The following is a 24,805-nucleotide window of genomic DNA, read 5'->3' on the forward strand; positions in this document are numbered from 1 at the left end:
ATAATAGGCGCAATACAAAGGGATATGATGAAAATTAACCCTTATCAACTGCCCTTAGCCATGGACAATTCAGTTATAACCTGTCAACCCCCTCTTTTTAAGCTTGGACTAATGGATGAGGTATGTAGTTTTTATGATTCTTTATATTTGAGACGTATTCAGTTTTTTATACACGATTTAATATTGTATTCGAGAAACGACTTACAAAGCTATGTTCAGGGGTTGCTTGAATAAAGTACAAGTTAGTGATAATTTAATGCTTATTACGTTAAAAATAAAATTTTAAAATTCAATAAAAAAATTGTCAATTATTCAAATAGGCTATATCACGCATTTTGAAGTCACGAAGTGACGCTGGCTGTTAGTATAGATAATTTTAAAATTCGTTCATCTATAGTCAATAGTCATAGTAACCAAATGTGGGAAAATATAAATCTGTAGCAATACAAATCGGACTGCAGGGATTTTTCCTCCGTGAATTTAAAGTTTACAAATTTGACATGGGCCTTAATGGTTGATTGGTCACCATGATGGCTTAGCAAGATAAAAAAACCGGCACAGCGTACCTGCAGACTAAGCGAATTTCCATTTATCTGGCTGGATTTCCACTAAAAATATTCTCTTAAAATTGTCAGATTTATTTCCTTTTTAAATAACGTTAATTTATCGAGTACTTAGGTTTGCTGCAACAGGGAGGGTAGGTAACAAGGCATGTTTTTAAATGAAATGGAGATAGCTTAGTATGAAATAAAATAAACACATTTACTGAATTCAATCAAAATAAACCCATAAACAAGCAAACTAAAAAGGTTATTTATCCTCCACATCAATGACATGGAATTCTTAAATTTAAAGTTTAGTTATTATTTTTCCGTAACCGTTAAGCATTCAGCAACCCAACAGTATACGAAATTAATTATTTTTTAAGGCTCTAAATGGGCCTACCTGACAAAGTGGGCTTCATTGCACTGATTATAGCCATGTTTTATCTATGTTATAGCGCACAACGTAGCTTTTTGCCGCTCTAACGTACTTTTTTCGTTCAACACTTGGATTTAACAAACCTATGTTGTTTAGTGTTTGAAAGACTAATTATTTATGTGCTTTTTCTTTATAGTAACTATAGGAAAAATACAATGTGTAACGTGAACGCAAAGTGCTCCACTAGTGGCACAAAAAACTATTGGAAAGTAATTGCAACATTTAATTTATATTCCTTAGATGGCTCTTAGAGTTATCTTCTCCATCTAAAAAAAAACAATCTTTTAGAGAAATCTTTAGTCAATACACGATTTTAACATTTTCTTTCTTTGTACTTTGGAGACTTGCTGTCGTTTGTGAAAAAGAATCTTGACATGTTTGATGTTTCTTCTTGTCAAAAGTATTTTCTCTTCGAAACACTAATCATTCCCATCCCCCAACACTATCACCAGGCTTGTGAAGAGAGCTCACAAGCAGGCTTACTAGAGCCTCTAGAATTTTTGGCTGTTAGATTGAAGGACTAGATTCAACCTGAAAATAGTTTTACAGATGTTACTAAATAAGAAATTTTGTGTTTTGGTTTATTTTGACCTCGGTTAACGTTGTGATTGTATTTGACTAAATAAATTACTTATTTTCGGGATAAAAAATGCGAAAAACTATTTTTACCCCATAAAATTCCGTATAATACAGAATGAGTAACTAATTAGGGCATAATCAATTATACCCGAGCCAATTGGGGACAATCGATTCGTGGTTACATTTCCCAAAAGTATTGGATGAAATGCTTTCCTCGCTGAATATTTCGAACAGACATCTGCATTGCATTGCACCCCTAGTCTATATACTTAATACACTAGGGTTTTCCATATTACACCCCTTTTCCAGCCGTCCTAGAGAACCGATTTTTACTATTGAAGTGTCATTTTAAAGCTAATGATCTAGCGCGCCCGCAAATGGTAATTAAAAGGCAATTTTCTTTAGGGCTTGCCCCTCACGTTTAATTTAATTATTGAGCCCATTGTATGTTTAACTGCTGTTTTTTCAGTTGAATGTTTGATCACAGTCAGATTGTAAACAAGAGATTAAAAAGTTTATGGAAATGTATTTGAAATAGACTACTTTTTTGACAACTATGATTGATTGAGGTAGGTTAATTACTTTTTAAAGTGTAGATCTAAAAATAACAAATAACGTTTAAAATAAATTTTAATAGTTATGTTCAACTAATAACTTTATGTAAAAAACTATTACAATTTGCGTACGGGTCCCCTTGTAACAGTAATTGTCTCAAATCCATCACAACAATATGTACCATGTACTAACTAACCATATGTTCAACAGTACAAGATGTTGCGCGCGCAGGACCAGCTGGCGGCGTTGTAGTTAGCTCAAAGCGCGCGAGAGTTCGCACCAATCGGTCGGCGCGCGGTAAAGCCAAAGGTTAGGTAAGAAAAGACCGAAAGGCCATTCTACGCTAACACCTTGCCGTCGTCTCTCGCGGCCAGTCGGTGTCGGTTATTTCGTCATCCCTAACCTAAACTTTGCCCCACGTTGTTTGGTGAATTATTACTTTCGTGTACCTCACACACCTGAAAGACAGTGATAGTTTTGATAAAGGTGCGACATTTTTTTGTGTTTTACCGATCGCAAGTTCTTCGGCCACGTGTTAAGAGCTGTTTTCAAGGCTGTAAGTAACATTCAATATGTTTCCTGCAAAATGTTGTGTTTGAAAAAAAATGTTTAATGGGTTACAATTGGTATTTGACTTTTTTATAACTATTTAATGTGAAATAAAATATTAGTTGGCTATATTTTATACCAATTAAAGCACTGCATAAGTAATTATGATTGAGATGGACGCAATCATTTAAATTATTGTCCTAATTGTATTGCAAATTTGAACTATCATTTACAGGCCCTGCCTGAGGGTTTAGTAAATAAAAAAAACATAATTACCTAATTATTGGGTCCACCTTGAACTTGGTTTTATGTACCAATAGTATCTAGAATTATTCATATTTTACTTTTATTCATGCTTATTGTTAAAAATGGTTAGGGATTATTACAAACATTTCTTAGACAGATTCACAGTAGATTAGTCTCCAACTTAAAATACAATAAATACAACTATTATTGACAAACATATTTACTACGTTGAAATGTGTAAAAAGTAGATTCATTTTTATTACCAATTGAACTAATACTATCTACATCGAGTAGATAGTAATACATCGAGTAGATAGTAATAATTTCATTAATTGGATTAATATGAATTTTATTTTAATTGCTAGAGCAAGAGCAGTATGGAATTTTAATAGGCAACACTTTTTAGCGAATTTCCCTATAGGGAAGTAGCTATTACCGTAGGTCTCATGGTAAGACTTAGGCCCGGGACCGATTTACTTTTTCATTTTGATGTCCCCAGAGGCCAAAAACACCATTCGTTCAAATTTTTATATATGTATATATATATATATATATAGATATATATATATATAGATTTATATATATATGTGTCCGTGAACACGATAACTTGAGTAATTTTTATCCGATTTTGATGAAATTTGGTTTGAAGGTGTAAGGCGGGATAAACTTGAATGAGTTCGCGATCCAGCATGATCGGACCATGGGAACAGGGTTTTATGGGGGGTTTTATGAGGTAAAAATTGGTTTTTCTCACTTTTGACCCTCAAGACACAAAATTTCCCAATTTTTCTCTAAACCTTCTTAAAGAGCTTAAAAAAACAAACAGTTCAGTATATCAAAGTGTTTTTGTACGGTTATTGGTTACGGAGAAAACTAAAAAATTGTAAATTTAAAATTCCCATGTTATTCTTATGGAGAATAACGTAAAATGTTGTAGTTTGCTTGTTTATGGATATCTTTTGTTCAAACTTGGCAAATATATTCATTTTCTACTAAGCAATAATTATTTTACTTAAAACACAAACTTTATCAGTTTCCTTGTAGCAGCAAACCTAGGTACTTGTTAAACCTAATGTTATTTAAATAGCTCGATTGAAAATCAATTCAGCCAAATGGAAATTCGCTTAGACGGCAGGTTTGCTGCGGCGGGGGTATTTGTACTCTAGACGGGAAAACTTACTACGGTTGTGTTTTAAGTAGTTGATTTTTTGTTGACATTTTGAATATATAAATATTATGTTTTAAAGTGATGAACGCAGTTCTCCGTATTAATACAGTGGTAGTGGTGGTGTCAAAAATCGTGTGTGCACAAAATAGTTCCTTAACTAAAATTTATTAAATACTTTTTTACGATTTGAACAATGCGTAAACATCGTCTTTAAACCTTTACCCTTTCTTTGTCACTTATCCATTGCAAATGCTATAATGCTAATTTCTGTTAGGTCTTTAGTTCTTTGATTGTGTTTTGAATGTACTGTGGTCACCGGGCGATCGATTGACAGCTTACCATAGTAAGCGATCTTTTTAACTTACAGAACTTTTAATTAATTGATGTTTAGTTATTTATCAGTATTAGTTATTTTTTATAGCTATTAGATTTTAGCTTAGAGAGGTTTAAAATTAGTTTTAATCTCATCTTATCTGGACCACCAAGGTAATGGAAGTACCTTCATTGTGTTTCAGAGAGATAAATTATAAAGATGCTGTTAAGTGTGTTTTCACTCTCACTCAGGAGCTAATCCTATTTTACGGCGGTTTTATCTGTTTACAGCTTTTAGTAAAGTGCACTATCTCTCACACTAAGTTGTTAATTTTACTTGTTTGCACAATAGTCGTGTTTGGTTTGAAATTAGTGTGTCTTTTATTGTATTTTAAAGTCATGGGCATTTCGTAAGGAAACGGTCCACACCTTTGTTGTCGAATTTTAGTTCGATACGATCGTTATCTGATGACCGATTAATTGATATTGAAATTGATAAATGGGTTTAGATTTGACTCTGTTAGGATGAAAGGTGTAATATCTTACGGAAAGATTATATGTATAAGACGCTCCAACACACTGGACTTGGGTTAGCCGCATCATAGATTAAAGGAGTAGACTACCCTCTAATCTATGGTAAAATGGATGAGATGACAGTTTTTTAGTGACATATCAGCTGATCCAATAGAGCTATTTTATTAAAACATGGATTGTACCAGCGTCTTCTGTTTAGGAGGCGAGCACTTCTCAACTAACCAGAGAATATCTAACAAATTAAAAATTTCAACCAATTTGAAAGTTTCCGTAGCGAGGCACGGGTATTCCGCTAGCCGCGTATATATGCGTAAACATTGAATACCACTTTAACACAGAGATTTTGAATATGAAAATTAATCGAATCTAAACCAGAAACTGCTGAAAAAACTTAAAGATATTCCATGTTTCCATTTCCCCGCCGGTCTGACATTAACACAGGAAGCGTGTAGGACTCAAGGATATCTCGAGGCGGTAGTTTTCACAAGTTGAGTTCAATTGTAGGTTGATTCTAGACTAGACAGACGCGTTGTAGTCTACGACCAAAATAAACCCCCATTCTCAGCGGCGATGCACTGCGTCTATTGACAGAGTTTTCAGCTGGCACAAAAACTAGGTCAGTTGTCTGTACGTAGGGTGTTTGTTTTGAGCCACTCGTTAATGTGTTCATTATATTATGAGTGCCGTGACAAATTAACTACGTTTTGTGTAGTTTTGTTTTTTGTGCTTTGAATTTGTGGATTATACAATACAAATGGATTTTAAAATCAATGCTTTAATTCTACGATTAAATAAAATGCCGGATGTATAGCAGCAGTTCATGGATGTATCGGTATAGCTACACTAGTTGGTTAAATAACAAGTAACAATAACTGCAGTATGTACAATATAAGACCAAATATTTGTTTATTGTAAACATACTAAAGAAGCTTTACAGTAAATATATAAATCACATAGGCTGTATAAATACTCTCTCTGTCTGTGCTTGGTCAAAAAAGCGCCCTCATGACACATACTTTAAAGTAGTGTAATCGGCTGAACCATAAGGATGGAAATAACTATTTTTTGTGTATTAAGATCGCAAGTGTTCGCAATACACCCAAGATTTTTCCTACCACCATAATTAACTTATAGTAACACACAGGTTATTTTTTTAGATGTATAAAAGGTCATTTAGGTTATGTGTTTGCTCTTGTAAAAGGTCACCTTTGATATTTCTTACCGGTTGATATCTAACGTACCGTATCCGTGGCTGTGTTTGGTCTAGAAACGAGGAAAATCAGCTGATTTGTATGTATAATCATAATGTATTGTATAGCAAATGGAAATTTGCTTAGTCTGCATGTTTGCTGCCGAGGGGGTATTTGTTCTATAAGTTTATGCAATAATGGCATATAGTTACCGGAGGACAATTAGTTCTTTCATACGTTTACGTATATCAATGGGCGCGTCCTGTGAACAAGTATCGGTGCACCTAGAATGTTCATAGAACGCGCTCCTTGAATTTACCTTTGTTGAGTTATTTTATTCTGCTCTGTATTTCACTTATGATTAGTCTTGGTGTATGTGGAAACGAAGCAACGAAGATAAAGCATACAGTTGTATTCTTAACTGTGCAAAAGATATACAGGGAGACCTAATAAATAATTTAGTTCTTAGTAGATTTTGTTTGCGGTATAGATTTGTTTGACCATGATCGTTGTGGCTTTGATTATTGAAAAGCTTCTTGTCTCAGTAGCAAAATTCACATGTAGTTACATTTATTCCATTCCAGCATCATCCTTCATCCAATCAATTCTTGTGCACACTTGGTTCGGTATTTTTAGAATTAAAATGCAATTCGACTTATAATGAAGTGAGATGATATATTGTGTGCTTTTAATAAACCGACTAAGATTAACTGTTTTTAACTAATGATCAAGGATAGTTACCTCCTGTTTCAGACAACCGAAAAACTTCATTCATGGTAGTTTTTCACCATGAAACTTCATTCACGTGTGCGCCGCGCTGAATGGGCTGCACCTTAATGTCACCACAGTAAAATAATACCAGCTGGAAACATTTTGAATGGGCGGAACAACTCTGAAGTAGGACAAATCACAACAACGCAGCACAGATGTGCTGTAGTTGCACAGAGTATGCAAATATTGGCACAGATCCAGAGATAACCTTGTCGACACGGACGCCATGTGGGGGGTAAACTTCGATATGGTGGACTGTATAAAAAATGAGGGATGTGAGATATATTATGTTAAGATCAGCTTTAGAGACACACTGTGAGCACAAAATAATAAACTTTTAAATAGGAAGAAATGTGATTTGGTACCTTCCTTTTTACTGAAGTGATGTCTAGTAGACCGTTGACGCACTTGATGTTTGCTGGCCAGCTTTCGCGTACGCGACCGGTAGTTGCACCAAGAACAGTTTGAATACAGTTTTTAACTATTCAGTTCACTTTTTTGTTAGGTGTGTCACAAATAAATACATAAGATAAACATACGATAATATAAGTTCAATTTATATGCCACAAATAGAGTAGGGGAATATTATAATACAAAACTAGGGAAAATGGCGAGAACATGATGCCGGGTTGAAGAGTACATGAGGAATGGGGGGAATTGCCAGACATCACGTGACAGGGCAAGGGTCAGAACAAAATATGAATGAAGTCTGGATTCACCTAGGTTGCGTAGATGCTTGAATACGGAACATGCCGCCCGCCTTGAACCATACATGGTTCAACAGATTCATAAATTGATTCATTGACTCATAAATGGGCACAAGTAATACAATGTAGATATATATACACAATAGATAATGATGACACACCTAATTATAAGATATGATATATATGACAATTATAAATATAAACATGAAATAGGACATTAAATAGAAATATTTTGTGATTAGGGGAGCGGGTACACCTTGGTAGCAGGGCGACAGAAGATTCCTCTCGAAGTCTTGATGGAGACAACTCGAACGATGCCATCTGCTCCAGGTGATGTCTTCACAATGCGACCAAGAGGCCAGAGAAGTGGTGGTGTTTTTGGGTCATGGATAATGACTAAATCGCCTACTTCAAGATTCTTGTTTGGCTTTATCCACTTTTTCCTTTGTTGAAGCTGGTGCAAATACTCTTGGTGCCACCTTCTCCAGAAGCGCTGATGTAGAGCCTGAACTGTTTGCCAATGCTTTAGTCGATTGTCAGGAATATCGGATACATTTACTTCAGGTACTGCGACAAGAGATGTCCCGATGAGAAAATGACCTGGGGTGAGTGCTGTGATGTCAGATGGATCTGCTGATAGAGCTGTTAGTGGACGAGAGTTCAATACTGCCTCCACCTGCGTGACAAGGGTTATCAGCTCCATTAGTGTTAGAATTTGATCTCCAATTACTCTCTTGAGATGGTACTTTGAGCTCTTTATGGCACTCTCCCAAAGGCCTCCTTGGTGAGGCGCGGCTGGTGGTTGGAAATGAAAATTAATTGAATGATCGAGGGCGAAGTTAGTGAGAGCATCTTGAGTATTCCTTTCATCAATGAAATTCTGGAAGGTCTTATTCAGTTGCTTGGAGGCACCGACATAGTTTGTTCCACAATCAGAGTATAGGTGAGCACAAAGTCCACGACGAGAAACAAATCTTTTAAGAGCAGCAATGAATGAGTCCACTGAGAGATCAGTTACAACTTCCAAGTGCACCGCTTTTGTGGTAAAGCAAACAAATAGGCAGAGGTATGACTTAAGCTTTTGAGAATTCCTAGTGGTGTGTACTTTCACTTCAAAGTGACCGCTATAATCCATGCCAGTATGATAGAATGGTCTTACAGGCCGTAGTCGAGTTTCGGGTAAGTCTCCCATAAGTGGAGGTTGATTTGTAGGTTTCAACTTAAAACATCTTTGACATTTAAAGATTACAGATCTGATTACACTACGAGCAGATAATATCCATACTTCTTGAGTGAGGATCGATTGCAGCAACTGAGGGCCTGCATGTAAATATTTGAGATGATAGTGCATGACCAACAGTTTTACAACATTATGAGATTTAGGTAACAGGATTGGGTATTTGGCATCTTGAGTAAGGTTTGAATGTTTCAACCTACCGCCTACTCTTACCAAACCGTTATCGTCAATGTAAGGTGATAATCGAGCCAGTCTTAAGCTGCACTGAGTGCCCTTTTTCAGAGCTGTGATGTCATCCTTGAAAGATGAAATTTGAATGAGTTTGAAGAGATTCATTTTAGCAGAAGAGATCTCTTTATAACTAAGTTGTCCAGCTAGTCGGGCGTTCCCACAAATATTATGGATGAATCGTAGAACATAAGCAGTGACATTTACAAGTTTTCTAAAGCATGAGAATTTTTCAAGTAAATCAAATCTGTAATTTTCTAACTTTTCAACGTTAACTAGGACATTCAAGGGATTTGGTTTGACTTCAAGAGTGTCTTGATCAGTGATTAAACTGAATTCGGGCTTTGGCCAAAGATCTGATGACAAGTATAACCATTCAGGTCCCTTCCACCACAATTGGTGGCTTAAGAGTTGAGATGGGGAGAGTCCTCGGGTTGCACAATCTGCTGGGTTGTCTAGGGACTTGACGTAATGCCATGATTCAGGAGAAATTAATTCTTGTAGTTCTGAGACACGGTTGGCCACATAAACTTTTAAGCGATAGGGGTGAGTGCGTATCCATGTAAGAACAATGGTAGAGTCACACCATGCATACATCGAGTCAATCTTAATGTGGGACGAAAGAAGATTTGAACAGTATTGCAGGAGCTTTCCAAGTAGGTGAGCACCGCACAGTTCGAGACGAGGCAGAGATACTCTTTTTAGTGGGGCGACTTTAGATTTGGCCATTATCAGATTAATTTTAACATCATTCGATAAGTTGATCACACGGAGGTAGACTACTGCAGCATATCCTTTCTCCGAAGCATCGCTGAAACCATGAAGTTCTGCAAGCTTATGAGTTGAGGTAAAGATGTAACGTGGGATCCTTAGGTTTTGGATCACGGGTAGTTCTTCTAAAAAGGAAATCCATTTTGTTCTTATCTCATCTTGAATTGGATCATCCCATTTTAGACCTGTGGTCCAAAGATATTGAATGAGTGTTTTAGCCCAAAATATTACAGGTGTGAGAAATCCTGGGAGATCATAGAGTTTAGCGATTGTTGAGAGAATCATTCTCTTGGTTAGCAAGTGGCCTACTTCAACATTCTTTACTTTGTATGAGAGCATGTCTGTCTCTGGGGTCCATCTTAAACCCAATACACTGTAGAAGGCCTCACTACCATCAGTCAACTCCACTGGTGATTCTTTGTGTTCGACTGGAATCTGATCCAAGAGTTGGGGTGCATTACTGATCCACTTACGGAGTTCAAAACCGCCTTTAGACAGCAATGTTTTCAGTTCATTTTGAGCTGACATAGCTTTATCAAGATCTTCAGCTCCAGCTATAATATCATCATAGAAGATAGACTTGGTCAAGATATCAGAAGCTTGTGGGTATGGTTGACCTTCGTCCAAAACTAGCTGGTGCAAGGTTTTGATTGCAATAAAAGGGGAACAATTAAGCCCATATGTAACTGTATTGAGTTTGTACGTTTGGAGTGGATCATCTGGACTAGCGCGCCAGTATATCATTTGATAACTTTTGTCCTTATCAGAAACCAAGATCTGACGATACATTTGACGTATGTCACAGGTGAATACAATTTTATGACATCTAAAATACAATAAAACATCACTGATATCATTTTGAAGTTTGGGACCAGGCATGAGAATGTCGTTCAATGATATGCCATTAGTAGTTTTAGCGCTGCCGTCAAAAACAACACGTATTTTTGAATTCGGGGGATTCTCCTTGAAGACACCGTGGTGAGGCAAATAATAGTATTCAGAGGTGGGAGGTTCTTTACAAATAGTCATATGACCTGATTCAATGTAGTCATCCATAAATTCAGAATAGAGCCTTTGTAACTCGGGTTGATTAGAGAATTTCCTTTCCATCGAGCTAAGTCTCAATTGTGCTTTGGTACAAGATTCACCAAGAGGGGAATGATTTGGTCTCTTGGGCAGCTCGATTATGTAACGACCTGAGTCATCACGTCTATGGGTGTTTTCAAAATGTTGTAAACAGAGGGTATCTTCCTCAGTCTGAGCCTTGATCCGTATTGGGGGTTCTTCTAGCGTCCAGAATTTTTGAAGTGAATTATGAAGGTCCAAATCATGAGTTGTCAAGAGTGAGATGGGAAATGTGTTTGATGAGTTTCCTGCTACAGAGGCTACAGGAGCGAGGCCCATCACAACAAAACCAAAAATGGTTCCAAGAGCTTGAGGTAAATTTTGTCCTAATCTATGCTGTTCGCCTGTGAGGGTTAGGGCAAATAAGTCTGCACCGATAAGTAAATCTATCTCTCCAGGCTGATCGAAACAGGGATCGGCTAGGATAAAATGTTTCAAAGATTCCTTAACCTGGTGTGAAACTGGTATCTGAGGCAGGGGTGATGTGATACTACTCAAAACCATACAAGGATGGTTTTTAGCCAAAGGATTTCCATTGATCGCAGACATGTTGACATGTACGATACCTCTAGAATTAATAACTGCACCAGAGATTCCTTTTATTTCATCATGGAGTCGAGTACGTGGGGCGTTGATGAGTTGAATAGCTTTCTCTGATATAAGGGTAAGTTGGGCAGCGGAGTCGAGCACAGCACGGAGTACAGTATGTTGACCATGTTGTGAAGAGACATGAACTAAACATGTACCAAGAAGGATTGTGGTTTTAGTTGGATTGAGTTGACTAGACAATCCTACAAAAGCGTTAACGTTTGTAGAAGCAGTAGGATTAATAGTTGTTGTATTCTTTGAAGATGAATTAGGTGTGTAGGTCTTATTTTGAGGAGACAGCTTAGTTTGATAGCTTGACTGTGCCTGAAGTGAACTACGTGTGGGCTCATGCAATAGAGTATGGTGATGTTTGGAACAAATCTGACACACTTTACTTGAGGGGCAGTTGAGTGTGTTATGAAGATAACCGAGGCAGTTTGTACAAATCCTATTCTTGCGAATAAACTCAGATCTTTCACTCACACTTCTAGCTAGGAAAGCTTGACACTTGTATATGTTGTGATCTGCAGCTTGACAAAATCTACAAGAGTTGGTTGTGGCGACAAGAGCAGTTTTTGTATGGTTGGTGAAATGTGGCTTACTTTCACGCGTAAACTTATTAGGCCTAGTTATGTTTGTAGGACACTTTAGGCCAGTGGAATACTTTGAGGTAGATGGTGAACTGAGACAAATACTAGCACCTTCTAAACGTTTGAATTCCATTTCAAGAAAGGTCATTAAATCATTAACAAGAGGGATCTCGTTGTTTAAGGCGCGAGAGTCTTCAAAAGATTTTCTAATATCAGCTGGGATCTTCTTTAAAAGTGTTAAGACTAACAGGGTGTTTTCAGTTGTAATGTCATGATTTAAGTTTTTCAAGGCTTGAGTATTTTCCTTATATACAGTGAGAAATGATTGTAAGCTCTTAAGCGAACCACTAGTAATGGGCGACAAATCCAGAATTTTTGTAACAAGCTGAGTGACAATACGTCTCTTGTTTTCATAGCGATCCTTGAGAAGTCGAAGGGCTACCACATAGTTTTCAGGAGTAATATTAAGACTCTTAACCAAGTCTAAGGGCTCACCACTCAGGGCACTAAGCAAATACTGAAACTTATTCACTGGGGAGACAGAATTATTCGCATTGACAGAGGCTTCAAAAATATTATAGAAACTAACCCACTCTTCATAGTTACCACTAAATTTAGGCAACTCAAATTTAGGCAGGCGCAGAGAAGCTGGAGGTGGAGTAGGTGTTACAACAGGTTCAACTGGCAAAAGAACTTTAATGTCACTTATAAGGGCTACATACAAGTCAGAAAGTTCATCATGCATTGAAAATGATTCCTCCTCATCACAATCAGAAGCAGGGTCATCAGTCACAACTCTATTAAATAAAGTTTTAAAGTCAGTAAATAGATCTCTGACCTCCTCATTATAATTGTGTAAACGCTGTATATTAGCAGGAGTCAATTCTTGACCTTCAGTTCGAGGAAGTTGGTTTGACAAATATTTATTTATTTTCTGAAACCTGTTTTTAACAAGTTTTGCTTTTCTTTGTAGGGTAGTGAATCTCATCATGAACAAACAAATTAAATAACACACAACAAGAATAGATGAGTTTTCATAAAATAGCCCAAAATCTTAAATTAATAATAATCTCATAAATCTAGGCCTACTGAAGTGCATAAATCAATTTGCAATTCAACTTCAATAGTAAAGTGAAGTCAATTATCAATTTGTTATTATCACCAATAATCTCTGTTGACAATAATATTTACAATAATGAATAAAGAGAGCATAGCAATAACAATAATTACCAGTTTTCTCCAGTTCAGGACCCTTTTCAATTAGTATTTGATTAAATAAATAATGTCTTCATTTTTCAACAACATAAACAAACTTGCAGGTTATGTTGATATGTTTCAATTCAATATCGGGTTATATTTAAACAAACAGCTGATGTAGATGAACAGAGTTTTGATGAGTTGAGTTTTCAGTTTAATAGCAGACAGGTGATTGGTTCGTCCTCAGTTCCACCGTTTCACTAATCTTGTAGGTTATTGGTTGCCATGTAGCGCAGAGCGATCTGTTGGCGAAGTTGAGAACTACCAACTACCAAGGTGTATCGCAAAGGACAGAACGTTGTTACAAAATGGCGGACAATGGGACAGAATATTTCAGGGAAATAACTACTAACTAACTTTGCAGTTTTATTTATAAACCCAAATAATAAGGCTGAATTGATTGTGAGACCTTATTATTTAAAAGGATTTTATGGATGAGATGTGAATAAATATTCAATCCTGAAAAATGTTCTAAGCTTGATTTATTTCAAGACAAACTAGGTAGGCCTAACTTGACGTGATTTAGGTGGCAGTGACAAAATTGAACATGAAAATAATTGTCTGGTATGAAACAGGAATGGACATTAAAATTGTTCGTAATAATGTTTCACAAGACAAAATATTACCAGTTAGGGATGTGACACTGATCATAAACATTCATTTGAGAAATAAATTATTGTACTGTAGCAATTATATTTTAATTGGCAAATGTAATCCGGGTCGACAGGACCAGCGAATGGGGGGTAAACTTCGATATGGTGGACTGTATAAAAAATGAGGGATGTGAGATATATTATGTTAAGATCAGCTTTAGAGACACACTGTGAGCACAAAATAATAAACTTTTAAATAGGAAGAAATGTGATTTGGTACCTTCCTTTTTACTGAAGTGATGTCTAGTAGACCGTTGACGCACTTGATGTTTGCTGGCCAGCTTTCGCGTACGCGACCGGTAGTTGCACCAAGAACAGTTTGAATACAGTTTTTAACTATTCAGTTCACTTTTTTGTTAGGTGTGTCACAAATAAATACATAAGATAAACATACGATAATATAAGTTCAATTTATATGCCACAAATAGAGTAGGGGAATATTATAATACAAAACTAGGGAAAATGGCGAGAACATGATGCCGGGTTGAAGAGTACATGAGGAATGGGGGGAATTGCCAGACATCACGTGACAGGGCAAGGGTCAGAACAAAATATGAATGAAGTCTGGATTCACCTAGGTTGCGTAGATGCTTGAATACGGAACACCATGTTTTGTGCTCAGGGAAGCAGCAAAGTGCTAGGCTAGGTTAGGTCATGATCCGTAATCTGCAGTCCATCACCACCTCACATTCACATTGACAACTGGCCTGGAAGTTCCCGCCATTTTTTACCGACTGGCGGCAGACTGGAGACAAGATGCAAGCAGGCGTGACCGGCTCAAGCTAAGAGGAATGTTAGCGAAGAAAAAGAACCTGAGCCTCAATACAATAGTGATTTAAAACAGGTTTTGCGTCTACCATTCAATGATAGCTGGTCTAGGGCTTTGCGATGTGCTCGCGGAAATTTACAATGGGCTCTAGGAAGCCGATATTATAGCTATGTGTATTAGCTTAAAAAGACTTTTCACACCGTAGTAAAATATGAAATCGGTTTGGACGTGCGTTTCATGATCGGTATGTGGTAAGTATAGAATGCGTTGATGTTAAATAAATAGTACACTGACATATTGGACGGCATTCTTCAATTAGGTATTATCCATAGTTGTTCCATTATTATTAAAGTTCTAAGGTGAGTACGTCATGTTTAGTCTACTATATGGCATTCGGACGTTACAATGTTTAAGGTATATGAGGGTATTATAGGCGTGATAGTAAATTACGTTATGGGTACAACGCCAGTTCGATGACTGCCATTGCTATCTCTAAAGTCAATGAGATAGCAAGTCAATGTTCTTGCTTCAACAAATACAGTCGTGAGGTACGAGGACCAAGCGACTGATAGCGATTCACTCCGACAAAGAAAGAAATAAAACACGGGCAGTAAACTATGACAATTTTTGCACTGATTGTTATACACTTTCAGTTAATTTCTGCACTTTTCACTTTGCTTCATTCTTTTTTCTGCACTCTGGATTTTCAACCAAAAAGTAAAATAGTCCGCACGAGACAGCTAGGAGAGATAGATGCCGTACGAGTGAAAACAATTTGTCTACACCGACTGTCAATACTTTTGGGTGCAAGGGTGACTTTTGCGTGCTCTGTGTGTTTGCAAGTCTCCACTTACCAAGGGTTTGGGCGCTACCCTCGGAAATTGTTTGAAAAGTATGTGCTAAAATGAGATACTTTAATTTACCTATTTTTACAAGGTGTTGCACACAAAACCAATAGTAATTACCCATATTATACGTGAAAACATGCCTACATAATAAAACAGCTAATTGTTGTATCTTCTCCACCCCTTTCTGCTATCATCTTCATCCGTACCATTTTAGAGCTATGATCAAGGCCTCACTAGGTATATCTAGTGCGGCCTTGCTATGATGATATAATAATTGGAAGGACTTATCGTGGACTGACTAGGTAATACTGTTAAAAATGACAGTTCCAAAGATAACTGTCAACAAAATCACGAGATAACTGCTTTATCATGTGATACTATTTTTATCGAGTAAGAGGCCGCTTCACAGTAACTGCCTATTGAGAAATTCATGATGTGTTCACTCACAATCTTTTTATGTTATATCCAATATAACATAAAAACTAGCTGGCCCGGCAGACGTCGTCCTGTCCTAATGTGGTTTTATGTCAAATGCTCGTTCATTTTCAAGATGAGGTCGTTCGCATCGCTCTATCACGTCCTGGTTGAAGTTAGTTTGCTACGCTTACTCACCTTTAGGTTGGAGCTCGTTCGCTGTGCTTCAGGTTTAGCTCGTTCGCTACGCTCACTCACCTTTTGGTTGCATATTAGCTGTTGTCATAAATAAAAAAAAAATAGTTCTGCACCCTTTTGGTAAACCTATTAACTTTTTAATGATATTGAACATCACAGAATCAAATTTTTTAGTTGAACCAGCTGTTAAAATTCTTTAATTCCATTTAAATATAAGTACTCATAAGGTTAACATGGGAAACTCTAAAGCCACTGGGGCGGAGCCCTTTTGACGGATCTGCACCAAACGTCACACAAACCAACCTTGAATAATGCTTATATAATGCTTTTTTTTTATAATAATGCCTGAAAGTTTCATTACAATCTTACGAGCGGTTTCGTAGTCCATCACGTTCAAATATATATACAAACTTCCTATTTTATAAATACATCGATGACAGACTCTTTACGACAGTGTTGAACAACGCCATTGATATGTTGTACTTATTTTTTACAAAAGAAGGATCACACTTCTGGTCTGGTTACTGATATAGACATGCTATGAATTGATTTCCCAATGAAAAATAGCATTTAGGTTCAGAATCGACCTCGCTTGGAAATCGGAACTGAACTAGTATAATAAACTATTGTAAATGTAGAACCATGTATTAATAATGCCCGATCCCTTATGTCATACGCGTAGACATTACAACGAAACAATTGTTTCACAAAAAGAATGCTGGAAATAGTTATTTATGCAACTAGTGAGAAAAGTGAGCAATTCACTCACTCGAGAGAAATCCTTACTCACGAGCCGTAGGCGAGTGAGGCAATTGCACTTTGAACTCGAGTTGCACATTATACTTTTCCTACACAGGGCCGGACTTACGACTTCAGGGGCCCCGGGCAAATTTTCCAATGGGGCCCTAGGATTTCAGTTCGGGGGGGGGGGGTCCTCCAGTGGGATTAGGGGGTCCTCCCCCGGGAAAATTTTCTAAATTTAGGCTTCAAATAGAGCAATTTAAGGCCAAATAAGCAATAAGTTCTATATAACAAAATTTTCTTAAAATATAACTATTTTAACATATTTTTATATACAGCATATTTTAATTTTATACACAAAAATAAAAACTTATTGCTTTATAGTACCAGTGACTGCATATTTGGTATGGTATCATGGTAGGCTACCATAATATATTTGGATAAGAAGTATTGATATATTTTTATTTATTACGTATTTAAATTATCGATTATTGCCGTCGATTTGTATGGTTTTTCAATATTACTACAATATAGGTGTGATTATTTTATTTTCATAATGGTTTTGGTACCTATGGCATTCTCGTTTTTATAATATGTTAAAGTCCTAGCATGAAAAGTACCATTGGGGACTTTCAAGTTTGAGTTTTTTTTATTGAGGAGCAAAATCTTGCAATGTCTAATAAACACTCACAAGCTAAGTATTTATATGAGTAACTGAAAGATGTTTAAATGGATCCAATATCGATTAATACAACACAAACATAGCATTGAATACAACATTACTCACTTCAGCTTTGTTTTTGTACTGTTAGTTTGCAGAATTACAATAAAATAACACAAAAGTAAGACAATTTCAACCAACTTGACGTGACCACTAGTCTCAAAGGACAAACTATGGGAGTAAAGTGATTTAAATTGTTTTGGATAGGCGATAAGGCATTTTATGTGTGTGTATGCGCGTGCGTGAGAGACAGGACTAGACAGGATCCCTTATCAGCTCATTATCATTTATTGTTGCAGCTGCTTCTGCTTCTGCTTATTCGCTTATTTACGATTTCATACGACAACGCTCGCCCAATCCCAATAAATGTAATTTTTTGTTAACATCAGACGACTCTAGTTGTTTTAAAGTGTCTATATAGATTTAAAAAATCTTACTGGTGATACAGTATATGATTTTGACTCCAAAGACTAAATTGGAGATCAAAATTTGGACGCATAACTTAATTAATTACTATTTTACAAAACCTTTCAATTGAACGGATAATATACTTCTACCCCTTAAAATCCTGATTGGTATATACTTAGAGGTAAAAGAAAAGAATAACATTTAATAAAACATAAACGGAGCAATGTTTTTATTTTTTAAAGTATTTGAACTCCAGTAAATCTCCATTTAACACAATACAATTTTACAAGTTACGTTCTACGTTGGGACAAGAGTTTTCATATTTATTGTATTTTTGCCCCAAGCGCGGGACCCCCTTCAACTCATTCGCCGCGGCCGTACGTTCAGGCGAGCGGCTTCATTGAAACTGAAACTTGTCCGTTACAGCCTAGCACATATGCTCAGCTCATGTAAACCAGGCCTAAGCGTGGGGCCCAGTGCAACTCTGAGAAAAAGTCCCTTAGGGTCAAGAATCTCATTCCTAGTAATGCCTTAAAATGCACCTAACAATAACCTTAAACATAGGATAGCGAAAATAAAAATAAAGCTGTTACAAAAGAAGGCCATTTGTTAAGTGTCTGATCAATTTTCGAAGTTAATGATGAAAACTAATGTACAAAGGGGGCCCTCGTCGGGGCCCCCCTTGGCCCGGGGGCCCCGGGCGTTCGCCCCCTTCGCCCATAGGTAAGTCCGGCCCTGTTCCTACAGTTACTATAAAACCATAATTTGTTACCATAATTTGTGAAGAAACATAACCTATTTTTACACAGAAGTGAACTTTTAATATAACATTTAATGTGAAGTGACAAATACAACAGTACAACAGCTGACCAGCTGATTTACAGCCAGTGCTGCCCAACGTATTTCGCGCGCATACGACGTTGACGTACGCGTTCACTATTTCGTGCCTTCACGTTGCAAATCTGGAGTGAGACAAAGTAATTAGAGTGAGACAATGTTAACATTGTCTCACTGATGAGTGAATTGGCCACTTTCCTTTCTCAAATCAGTGAGAGAACATGTACATTGTTAGGTAACTGTAGGAAAACATAATTTTAAAAATAATTTGAGAACACCTTTGGTACAGGGTACAGTATTTAGTTTAGTTGTAATAATTACGTGACCGCAATAACAATCGGTTCATGAAGTTGATCAGCCCATTGCCAACGAGGCGCTCGCATTACTCATTAGAAGAAAGTTTTGTATCGTGCCAAAATAAAATGGGGCGCCATTCTGCAGACGGAGGTATTTTGGCACCGGTTCCCCTCGTCTGCAGCAAGATGCAGTCGTCTCGGTCACCACGCGCCACGGGCCGTCAACAGTGAAAATTGAACAGACTTTACTTTTGTTTCACCCCCACAATAGTGATGTGCTTAATGAGTACTTTCGGCAAAGACAAAAGGGTCCTATTACTCCCTTGGCTGTGCTGTTGAGCACTCAATAATGATCCGAGTGGCGAGTCCTCCATAGGGAGATACGAATATTGTTTACTTTGGTAGTCACAATAAAATTAATAAGTTATTAAGTTTGACTATTAAATTTACTGTATCAAGAAATCATACTGGAAGCAATGTAGAATCGTGATGGTACTGTAGAATAGTTATGTCGTCGCCGCGTCATCACACATGATAAAATAGCTTTTGCTGCGATTGGCACTACACAAAAAGTAGCGAAAGCCAGCCACCTTGGCTATAATCGTCAAAAAGTTACTTGCCTTTCTAGGGATCGAACCGTCAGCCTTCTGGACATATTAAAGATGGTGTAGTGGTATGGGATGTTTGATATTATAATACTAATTCAAAAGCTACACATACAAAAACTACAATAGTCCACTCAGTTTAACATTGTGAATGTTCTCGTGGCAAATTGATGATTCACTACATAAGTTGTATGTACAGTATACACAATTAATTGAAGTTTTAGTTTATGCCTAGGTTCTAACCTAACCCATAACCTGAACCTAACCTGAGAAAACCTAGTGGTAGTGAATAGACAAAAAAGGTCCAATTATTTTAAACCTTTTGCAAAAAATAATGACACATACAGTATTACACTACTAAATCTAATGCTTACATAAATAATTTAATCTTTATTAATTAAATCCCATAAGTTTTAAATTGAAATTTGCATACGTTGACATTGTCATTTGACATTGTGTTACAGGAAAGTGTTTAATTAAAATAGGGGACCTTTTCCGTCAATTCATTACCACTAGTGGAGTGTGGTTAGGTTAGGTTAGGGTTTTCTAACTCTATACCAATCTCTATGAGCACTAACCTAACCTAACAAAAGTTTAATTCACTATCACTTCTATTGCTCTAAAAACTAGTGGTAGTGAATTGACAGAATAGGTCGAAAATAGGATTCACTCGTAAGTCGTAATAAAAACGCAACGACTATATCGACCAGGCCGTGGATTGGATAAATAGGCCAAGGGGTGTATGTAGTGGTGGCAGTGGCGCACGCCTTCTAGATCGTCACACACCCACGTGTCTGAGTGAATCGCTTGTGCCTTTACAACTGTACAACGGAACAGCTGATGCAACAATGCTTGTTTCCGTCGCTATCCGGTGTCAACGTCTTTGACACAATCACTTCCGGTGCGGTCAGATGTCAACTAGGGAAAGGAGTTTCATCTCATATTGATGTTGTACAAGAGTCGAGGGCAAAAAATTTCTGAAATATCAACAAAATAAATACCACATATTAGGCCACGTACTGATTTTTAAAATAGTGTTTGAATACTATGGAAATATTATTATTTATTATAAGTTGAAGTAAAGGAATTGAATGTGAACCTAGAATTTTTGTAGATAAAAACCTTACTACTGTATCTCGGTTATTTTTGGACCCAATGTCGAGTTACAGAACATAGTATTGTTAAATGAGTTTTTGTAAATTAATACAACAGACTATTATTTTACACATGGTATCGATTTATTAGTTATCTGGGTATTTTTATATCTTGGTAAACACTTTTCAAAGAAATGTCAAATGCTCAACAATTCAAACTTCTTTGTGTTGAGAAGTCGAACATACAATTGTTAAGACATACAGCCAGATAGACGTGCCCTGTTAACTGTTGACTGCCGAGTTATCGGGTGTCGAGTTAGTAAGGTTTTTCTGTATCAATATGCTGATGAGAGGAAATCTTTGCTAGTGCACACTTGATAGGAGTCTTACAACACATGACAACTGAACGTTTGCCGATTTGATCCAAAGTACAACACATTAGTTTGAAGGCTCAAAACTGGGCGCAGCTGTCCTTGATTGTTGGACATTAAATAAATGATACAGATTAACAGCTGATCTTAGTCAGTGGCAACAAAGTTATACAGATCATCTCGCTCCATCCTACTCTCGCCCTACAATTCCCAAGTGTCGCTGTCCTAAAGTATCGGTATTGACAATGGAGATAATGATGATGCCTTAATGCTCGAATACAAACAATAGTATGTGATATAACAGTGAAGACAGTTAACTATTCCCTATATTTCTAAAACTCTACTTCAAATCAAAACATTAGTTTTCAATGGGTAAAATGTGGCAGCATACTGCTACTGCTGGCTGATATATGAACAACAGTAAGCCTACCTATGCACTAATTAAGGTGTAATTATTTAATTATTAAGTTACAAATTAACAAATTATTACAATTATTAAGTTACAATTATTTCAGTGTTTTATAATGTTATGGAATTTTAATAAACAGAGCTTATACATGAAGTTATTTTTTAGTATTTCCAATGATCCATGGTGAATGACGTGAGAAGTAAAAAATATATAATACTGCCTTATATTACCTGTTAAACTTGGTTATCTTTGTGATGTGTCGTACCTTTTGTAGTTTCTCTTGTGGCCTAAAAGACAAAATCAACTAAACACATCAGAAGTTGAGAGTCTGTACGTTCGAGTTCCAAAGCAGTACGTCGCAGTATCAACATTGCTAAAATTGAGCTATTTTCGCATCTTTGGCATAGAATGCGCGGCAACAGCTGAAACCCATACAGCTGATTTGCGGGTGATTTTACCGCCAAACTATCCACGTGAGTCACCCACTAAGGCAGTTTTACAGCTTATTTCATGGTTAAGTTTTTTATAAAAAGCGTAAAGAGTTGTATACCACTGTTTATCTAAGATAACTTTGTGACTTGCTTGGAGTGCGAATTGCCTTGAATTTCTTCTTTGACAATTTATTATCTCAGCTGTAACTTCATAACTATTAAGACACTTCAGTGGCCTTATCATACCATTGTACATTCTCAAAGACGTTTTAATCGTTTGATCTCCTATACGATTGACCTGATGTCGAATTAATGGGTTTATATTTTTAGGGCGTAGGCCTAATACAGTCAGTTTTTAAGAAATAGTGTTATTTTGTTAAATTAATTTTAAAATTTGGAAAATTACAAGAAATAAAAAGTAAACGTCAAAAGACATTCTTATACTACACCCTACATACAGTAAATAAATAACACAATGTATATAGTTCAATGTATAATGGGGTATGTTTCACTTATGTAGCAAGCGCGTCGCTATATTAATCCAGAAAATTCATTAAAATTGCCCATAAACCAAATTAAACTAGGCTTATGTTTTTTACGTCTAAAAACAAAACAAAAAATAAATCATCGAACATGTATGGTAAAATGCCGAACAACTTGACAGTTCTTCAAACGTGAACGGACACTTTGAACAAATCATACATCAAAAGTTATCATCAGAGTCAGTCAGATTCTTGGATTTGACGTTTCAAAATCATTCAACAAGGGCTTCACACAGCTCACAGAATGAAGTAGTGACCAGTGTCGTGGAAATATTTTATCACATTCCACGACTTGAGGTCAGTAAATGAAGCGATGTAGGACTGACCTCCGTGACCCCGTGACCTCCAGTAGTGATAACAGACATGTACAGCCGTTATCAGTCACGACGTTATCACTTACAGGATCACTTGACTCCATTATGCCAAACGACACCGAAGTGACGTCCGTGGCTGAAACGATTTCATGATAATCCCAGTGCTTCTGTGAAATACGCTGTGTTTTATTACTATTATTTTTGTTTTTATAGTGTTTTTTTTTATCTCAGATTGTGGTAGGCTTAGTAGTATACTGTATGTATCTCATCACAGACGTAAAGTGACTCTACTCCACTCGAGAGGTGAAGCTATGATCGAGAAATATGAGCGAGACTGGAAAAGAAAGTTTTGGTCTGAGTAATGGAATATATTTTTCGTCGATTGTACTATTCTTCAGGCTTGTTGTATGTTGTATACGATGGGACAAGTGATAAGCACAAATTCAACAAGCATTACTGGCGACACGACGAAATTCATTATCGTAGACGAGAAGGGTAATTTTTTTCATCCATTTCCATTTAAATGCTAAACATTGAATGGCCTTTAAACGTTTTGACAAAACTCCGATCACATGATCCATGGACTTTATTCAGGCTATCATGAGTTGCCTTATCAACCATTCAACAGACAGTCAACTCATAGTGAAGTACTGCACTCGTTTAGGATTAAGTAGTCATATAAGTGTTATGATTGTCAGTAACCTACTAACTACCATGTTTTCCGATTAAGTTTGTGAAAACCGACGTGATACAGAAGAGTGTTTTGCTTTCGACTTTATTCTGTCATTCTAAGATAATCTGAACCGGGAACCTTTTTGTTACCGGTAACTTACATTAACAATTACTTAAGTTTGTATGCAGCGACATTCAAGTGAATTTTTAGGCTATTCATTGGCTCTAATCCATCAATCTATTCTACACAACCTGACCTAACCTAACCTTTTACAGGATTTGCATATAATAATAATATTTTAACGTTAAAAACAGTAGTTGTAGGGAATTAAGAGAAAACGTCTATTGGTTTTGACCTTGTCCTGAAATTGAATGGGATAAGAAAAAAATGTAGTTGGGCGCTCTGAAGGCATGCGTCGTGGTAGAGACACAAGCACAGGACGAGGGCGATATGCAGTTGCGTGGTGGCTTATCTCTGCGACCTTGAGAGGACACCAGAGTGCTTATCAGTGACCTTGATCCTTAAAGCAGTGACAATGTCACTCGACGTAACTGTGTGTGACATTTTACTGACACCTGCGCTGTCAAACCAGAAGTTTGCCGGTTCGATCCCGAGGAGAGTGTCTGTAACTTTGTGATGTTTCGAAACTTGACCCAGCTGTTATTGGTATTGGGCTTTTAATAAAGTATCTTAGTCAAAGACACATTTAGTCAGTAAAAAAGCTACAAAGGACATATCACTATCCACATTATGCATTCATATTCATCCTAAAGTATGTTAATACAGTGCCGTGACGAAAAAACGTGATGAAGTAACTTGGGATACTAAAAGTAAATTCCTTATCATATTGTAAAATACGAAACTTGGTTGACAAAAAACATTCATGTCACTGATTCCAAATGTATGGCTGGTGATAACCATTTCTAAAGTTTCTATTCAAATATAAACCCTGCTTAATAGAGAAGATTCATTACAAGCGGTAAATATTTGGAGTAATAAAAGCATGTTGTCGTGGTCGTACCATTATAATCTTATTAGTGGGTATCCTGCATCTTGTATTTATTTCGTTGGGAGTAACGTTATCAAGACTGCA

At 36.7% G+C, this 24,805-nt stretch overlaps 2 protein-coding genes across 2 annotated transcripts in view; one reads left to right on the forward strand and one right to left on the reverse strand.

Annotated features, from left to right (window-relative positions):
• Window positions 1-2,411: 2,411 nt before the first annotated feature.
• Window positions 2,412-24,805, forward strand: part of LOC129004732 (proton-coupled amino acid transporter-like protein pathetic) — a 55,418-nt gene continuing 33,024 nt past the window's right edge. The window contains exon 1 of the mRNA XM_054433321.1: window positions 2,412-2,671. The gene's annotated coding sequence lies outside the window, so the exon portion shown is untranslated. The remainder of the gene's footprint in view (window positions 2,672-24,805) is intronic.
• Window positions 7,831-13,626, reverse strand: LOC129004764 (uncharacterized). Its single transcript, XM_054433390.1, has 2 exons — window positions 13,362-13,626; window positions 7,831-12,928 (listed from the first exon to the last, which is right to left on the reverse strand). Exon 2 carries the CDS (start codon window positions 12,874-12,876, stop codon window positions 7,831-7,833), a length of 5,046 nt encoding a protein of 1,681 aa, XP_054289365.1. The 5' UTR covers window positions 12,877-12,928; window positions 13,362-13,626.

This window comes from Macrosteles quadrilineatus, unplaced genomic scaffold (assembly GCF_028750875.1).
Source record: "Macrosteles quadrilineatus isolate MER2022 unplaced genomic scaffold, UCM_ALF_1.0 Scaffold_11__1_contigs__length_5352618, whole genome shotgun sequence".
Classification (NCBI taxonomy): Eukaryota; Metazoa; Arthropoda; class Insecta; order Hemiptera; family Cicadellidae; genus Macrosteles; species Macrosteles quadrilineatus.